Raw genomic sequence first — 7,500 nt, 5'->3', positions numbered from 1 at the left:
TGTATATATGATCAGTCTCTAGGGCATTGTCCTGCTATGCATATATGATCAGTCTCTAGGGCATTGTCCGGCTATGTATATATGATCAGTCTCTAGGGCATTGTCCTGCTAGCTAGGGCATTGTCACTGTCCTTTGCCTCTGCCATTCATAATCGGCCTTTATACGTTTAAATCCTTGACCAGTCCCAGGTTAATTTCTTCCAGAAATTTATATGTGACTATATACAGGTTAACTTGCAGATCACCATATGATTATATCTCATCTTCCAGAAATTCACATACGGCTATTTACAGGTTAACCTACAGGACACTGGAGGGTTAAACTTCTTACAAATTCATGTGCGACTATTTACAGGTTAATTTTTAGGGCACAAGATGGTGAAACCTCTTCTTTCACAAATTCATATGCGACTATTTACAGGTTAGCCTCCAGGACACTGGAGGGTTAAACTTTTTACAAATTCATATACGACTATTGACAAGTTAATTTTCAGGGTACTGGATGGTAAAACCTCTTCTTTCACAAATTCATAGGCAACTATTTACAGGCTAACCTACAGAACACTGTAGGGTTACACTTCTTACAAATTCATGTGCAACTATTTACAGGTTAATATTCAGGACACTGGATGATAAAACTTCTTCTTTCACAAATTCATATGCACCTATTCACAGGTTAACCTATAGGACACTAGCAGGCTACGCATACGGGACAGTCATCGACGCCAAGCTAAACAAATGGAACGGCCTCGTGGGAGAACTGCAGAACAAGAGAGCTGACGTCACAATCTGCGAGCTGGCGTACCTCAAGGAGCGAGTCCAAGTGGTGGATTATACCCAGCCTGTTGCCATTGCGAGGTTTGTCAGATTAAATTTTCTCTCTCTCTCTCTCTCTCTCTCTCTCTCTCTCTCTCTCTCTCTCTCTCTCTCTCTCTCTCTCTCTGTGAGATCTATTGAAATATAGGCATTTTTTATTATATAAATTTGGGTACCATGAGCATAAACTGCTAGTGCTGAACATTATGGGAATAAGAATGATATATATATATATATATATATATATATACAGTATATATATGTGTATATATATATATATATATATATATATATATATACACAGTATATATATATATATATATATATATATATATATATATATTTATATATATATATATATATATATATACGTGAATATTTATATACATATACAGTATATACATATGCATGTATATACTATATATATATATATATATATATATATATATATATACATATATATATATATATGTATATATATATATATATATATATATATATATAGTATATACACATATATATATACATGTATATACAATATACTACATATATATATATATATATATATATACATATATATATATATATATATATATATATATATATATATATATACACACATACATATAATCCACCCATCTCACATCATAAGAAACAACTATAACCTACGTATTGTCTCTAACATCCACTATATATATATATATATATATATATATATATATATATATATATATATATATATATATATATATATAGTATATACACATATATATACATGTATATACAATATACTACATATATATATATATATATATATATATATATATATATATATATATATATATATATAATCCACACTTCTCACATCATAAGAAACACCTATAACCTACCCATTGTCTATAACTTCCACTAACCCTCCCGCAGTTACAACATGTTCGCCTCGTCCCCGGAGGATCTGAAGCAGAAAGTTCTGGCCTACGTTCTACCGATGGAGACCAACCTATACCTCTCGATCCTCTTCACGGCAGTGATTGCTGTGGTCACGATGGTCCTATTCGAACGCCTCTACAACTACTTCCTTCCCAACCAAATGGAGGAGGAGCCCATGGATTTGGGCTTGGCCTTCTTGTACATTGCTTCAACTTTCTTCCAGCAAGGTGAGAGATGGATTCCCAAAAATGTTATTACATCCACTAAGTCGGTTTGTTTATATCTTTGTCTGATTGTCTGTGGATAGGATTGCATTGATAATAATAATAATAATAATAATAATAATAATAATAATAATAATAATAATAGAGTCGGGGAGTGGGTGCACGAGTAGGGGTTTAGGCCCATGACCTATTATACTTTAGCACACCCTCCTACCACCATATCTTAACCACTAATCAAGCATAAAATCTCATCCTCTCAACAGGCTGCCTCACCAAACCCACCATGACTCCTACGCGCATCGTGTTTCTCTTCTGTCTCTTTCTGGCACTTGTCGTATACACGTCTTACTCAGCGAAACTCACTTCTCAACTGGCGGTTGAGAAACCCACGCCTCTCCCATTCTCGAATCTCAACGAACTGTCCTACCAGACAGACTGGAATGCTGGTAACAACGAGAAGGATTTCTTCCAGGTGACTTCGTCGGTGAGTTGATCGTCTTTTGTTTCTTTTTATAATCCTGAAGTCTTTTGGTATATTTTTATAATCCTGAAGTTGCTTGTCTTTTGTATATTTTTCTAATCTTGAAGTCTTCTGGTATATTTTTATAATCCTGAAGTTTGTCGTCTTTTATTTCTTTTTATAATTCTGAAGTTGCTCGTCTTTTGTTTCTTTTTATAATCCTGAAGTTGCTCTTCTTTCGTATATTTTTATAATCCTGAAGTTTGTCGTCTTTTATTTCTTTTTATAATCCTGAAGTTGCTCGTCTTTTGTTTCTTATTATAATCCTGAAGTTGCTCTTCTTTTGTATATTTTTATAATCCTGAAGTCTTTTGGTATATCTTTACAATTCTGAAGTTGCTTGTCTTTTGTTTCTTTTTATAATCCTGAAGTTGCTCGTCTTTTGTATATTTTTATAATCCTGAAGTCTTTTGGTATATTTTTATAATCCAAAAGTTGCTCGTCTTTTGTTTATTTTCATAATCCTGAAGTTGTTCGTCTTTTGTATATTTTCTATAATCCTGAAGTTGCTTGTCTTTTCCTTCTTTATATAATCCTGAAGTTGGTCGTCTTTTGGTTCTTTTTATAATCCTGAAGTTGATCGTCTTTTGTATATTTTTTATAATCCTGAAGTTGCTTGTCTTTTCCTTCTTTATATAATCCTGAAGTTGGTCGTCTTTTGGTTCTTTTTATAATCCTGAAGTTGGTCGTCTATTGTATATTTTTATAATAATGCTCTAACTCATGTCGGGAGGAAGAGAAATTATTACTCGACTAATAGGAAATGAAAAAAAGGGATTAGGGTAGAAAAGGAAATGCCGGGGCAGACCCATTTAATTTTTTCTTACGGGTCCATCGAAGGATTTGCTTTTAACTTTGCAAGGATCGAGGAATATTTCTAATGAACTGGGGATCATTAAGTGCTGGAACGAATCTGCATTTCAAAAATATTTCGTGGCAATGTAAAACCATTGCATAGTTACTAGTATACATTCAAGTTTATTCACATACATCATATATATATATATATATATATATATATATATATATATATATATGTATATACAATATATATATATATATATATATATATATATATATATGTGTGTGTATGTATATACAATATATATATATATATATATATATATATATATATATATATATATATATATATATATATGTATATATATACATATATATATACAGGTAGTATATATGTATGTATGTATGTATGTAAATACACACACATATCTATCTATCTATCTATCTATCTATATATATATATATATATATATATATATATATATATTTAAATATATACATATCTATATATGTATATATATATATATATATATATATATATATATATATATATATGCGTGTTTGAGTGTGTGTGTGCGCGCTTGTGGATACATGTAAGTGTGTATTTATACTTATAATCAATTGATAAAATTTCGTTTAAATGCTAAACGCAACATGTAGATTCTAGTTCTACACTGAAGGTTGATTAAAAATCTTTACTCCTTCCAGCAAGTATGTGCCAACGCCACAACCGAGTACTGCAGGATCCTGTACAGACTCTGGACAAACATAATAAGCAAAAGACCCGAAAACCTGGCAACAAACTATACTAATGGCCTTATGAAAGTTCTCAAGGGTAAGTCAGCAACGGGGAGTGCAGGATATTCATTACGCATTCATATATACTGTATATATGAGGCTTCATCAGAACGTATAGTCTACGCAGAGATTCCAGGCAAAATAAGCCCCGCCCCCTTATGACGTCATAGCCAATCAAGTTGTCTCCTGTGTTACCAGCGGTCTTGTTTGAAATTTGTAGGGGAGACAACGTGATTGCTATGACGTCATCAAGGGGTGGGGCTTATTTCACCCAGAATCTTTGCATAGACTGTAGTTACTTTGAATATTAAGGATAATTTGGCTTTGTATATAGAAGAATGCTTATATCAGGTTCAGTTGATAAAGTTTATAAAAGTGTTAACATATGTTTACACTTACGGACTTACTGTACACACATAAAAAAGTCATTCTTTCTCACAAATAATTTGTTACATGGTCAGTCATCTTATCATTAACTTAACCTTATCTGTATATACGTGTGTGTATACACACATACACACACACATATATATATTTATATATATATATAAATATATATATATATATATATATATACATATATATATATATATTTATATATATATACATATATATATATATATATATATATATCTGTATATATACTGTAAGTATATCTGTATCTATCTATCTATCTATTTTCATATATATATATATATATATATATATATATGTATATATATGAATATATCTGTATAAATATATATATATATATATATACATACATACATATGAATATATCTGTATAAATAAGTATACATGCATACATATGTATATATATATATATATATATATATATATATATATATATATATATATATATATAAATATATATATATATATATGTGTGTGTGTATATATATATAAATACAGTATATATGTATATATATTTATAAATATACATATATATATATATATATATATATATATATAGTATATATATATATATATATATATATATATATATATATATATATATATATATATATATATATATGTACTTTACTTCTGGTGATGTTATCACAAAATTTCCTCTTTCAATTTTACGATTTCCCTAGGATATCTTCAATACATCATCTACACAATTCCTCGCCTTTTCACCAAGAAATTTTTCTTTATCTATATCCTCTTTATCTGTTATCATCGATGACGTAACACCTGCTCCATACCCCTTCTTATCTCCAGGGCGGTACGTGTTTATCGGCGTGGACGTCAGCACACAGTATTTCCTCAGCCAAATGCCCACGAAGGATGCGTGCAGGATTAAGATGTTACCCGGACGCTATCTGCCCATCGGTCTAGGGCTGGGACTGCAGTTCAATTCGCCATTCCGGGGGAGTTTCGATCATACGTGAGATGAATGATATCGTTTTCAGATAGATGATTTTATGTTTATCTAATTGGTGTTTCTTTTTTATGGTTTGGCTCTAAGACTTGTTCGATTTTTCTTCAAGGTGTGTTAGTTTTCTTTTTATTAATCTTACTTTTTTTTCTCTTAAAGAGTGAACCTATTTTTCTGTTACAGTTTCTTCTTCTTCTTCTCCTCTCTCTCTCTCTCTCTCTCTCTCTCTCTCTCTCTCTCTCTCTCTCTCTCTCTCTCTCTCTCTCTCTCTCTCAGAAAGATTTTATATAATTCCTGAAACATATTTTGGTTCCCCGCTTATCTGTCTATCTACCAGCAACAATTAATTCTAATTAATCGTCTCTCTTCTACCATCATAAAATAATTTGATCTTATTGACCCTCTCTCTTCTACCAGCATCAATGAATTTTGCCATATTAACCCTCTCCTCTACCAGCATCCATTAGTTTTTCCTTATTAACCCTCTCTCCTCTAACAGCGTCAATCAATTTCTTCTTATTAACCATCTCTCTTCTACCAGCATCAATTAAATTCGCCTTATTAACCCTCTCTTCTACCAGCAGCAATTAATGTTTCCTTATTAACCCTCTCTCTTCTAATAGCGTCAATTAATTTCTTCTTATTAGCCCTCTCTCTTCTACCAGCATCAATTAATGTTTCCTTATCAACCCTCTCGCTTCTACCAGCATCAATTAAATTCGCCTTATTAACCCTCTCTTTTACCAGCAGCAATTAATGTTTCCTTATTAACCCTCTCTTTTCTAATAGCGTCAATTAATTTCTTCTTATTAACGCTCTCTCTTCTACCAGCAACAAATATTTTTTTCTTGTTAACCCTCTCTCTTCTAAAAGCATCATTTCAATTCTTCTTATTATCCCTCTCTCTTCTAACAGCATCAATTAATTCCTCCTTATTAACCATCTCTCTTCTGCCAGCATCAATTCATTTCTTCTTCTTGTCCTTCTCTTTTCTACCAATATCATTTTTTTTTTTCATATTAACCCTCTCTCTTCTACCAGCATCAATTAATTTCTCCTTAGTAACCCTCTCTCTTCTGCCAGCATCAATTAATTTCTTCTTATTAACCCTCTCTCTTCTACCAACATCAACTCATTTCTTCTTGTCCATCTCTCTTCTATCTCTTCTGTCAGCATCAATTCATTTCTTCTTGTCCATCTCTCTTCCCAGCATCAATCATCCATCTCAACTGACTGTATCAATTCACCCCTCCCACACTCTCTCCTCTGTCCACAGCATCCAGAAGTTAAGAGAAGACGGCGTCTTGAACAGGCTCTCCGGAAGGTTCCTGAGGCAGAATCCCAAATGCAACAAGGACACCGTCGTGGTGACCGAGGCGGAGGACGTCACCACCCTCTTCATCGTCCTCCTGAGTGGAGCAGGACTCAGCATCACGATCCTACTGTGTGAAATTTGGGTGAGGAAAAGGAAGTTGGAATGGCTTGTAGGATTTTGTGGATGTTAAAGAATGGGTGAAGGATGTGGTGTTAATGTTTTGTGCAAGTGGGTATGTAGGGATGTATGTAAATTATATTATATGTGTATATATATATATATATATATATATATATATATATATATATATATATATATATATATATATATGTATATATATATATATATATATATATATATATATGTATATATATATACATATACATATTCAGGGGCCTGAAAAAAACCCCAATATCTTCTCCTTTCCTAGGGGACTTGCCCTTAGCTCCTATATTAACATGAAAAAAAAACCATAACCCATAGACTTTTCTAAAGTAAAAGTTTCTCAACAACCACAAGGAGTTAAAGGGTACATTTGGGCTCATTGGAAATATCTCGGAGTCCCGCGAAGTATAGGGTGTGTGGCGATGGGCGTACCCCTCCCTATAAAGGGTAGGGACGCGAAAACCCTAAAATAAAGGTTAAGAGTATCTCAGGAACTACACAGAGTTAAGAGGTCTTCTTGAGCTCGTTGGCAAGGTCTTAAGGTCCTGAG

General features: G+C 32.2%; 1 protein-coding gene across 1 annotated transcript in view; it reads left to right on the top strand.

The window, feature by feature from the left end:
• Nucleotides 1-7,500, top strand: part of LOC137653043 (glutamate receptor 1-like) — a 27,642-nt gene that overhangs the window by 19,217 nt on the left and 925 nt on the right. The window contains exons 7-12 of the mRNA XM_068386438.1: nucleotides 676-858; nucleotides 1,741-1,973; nucleotides 2,234-2,454; nucleotides 4,000-4,126; nucleotides 5,314-5,479; nucleotides 6,747-6,927. Coding sequence (XP_068242539.1) covers nucleotides 676-858; nucleotides 1,741-1,973; nucleotides 2,234-2,454; nucleotides 4,000-4,126; nucleotides 5,314-5,479; nucleotides 6,747-6,927 — 1,111 coding nt within the window. The remainder of the gene's footprint in view (nucleotides 1-675; nucleotides 859-1,740; nucleotides 1,974-2,233; nucleotides 2,455-3,999; nucleotides 4,127-5,313; nucleotides 5,480-6,746; nucleotides 6,928-7,500) is intronic.

The sequence above is a fragment of the Palaemon carinicauda genome, chromosome 14 (genome assembly GCF_036898095.1).
Source record: "Palaemon carinicauda isolate YSFRI2023 chromosome 14, ASM3689809v2, whole genome shotgun sequence".
NCBI classification, from domain to species: Eukaryota; Metazoa; Arthropoda; class Malacostraca; order Decapoda; family Palaemonidae; genus Palaemon; species Palaemon carinicauda.
Note: the sequence above shows the minus strand (reverse complement) of the source record. Positions and strands in the feature narration are given on the sequence as shown.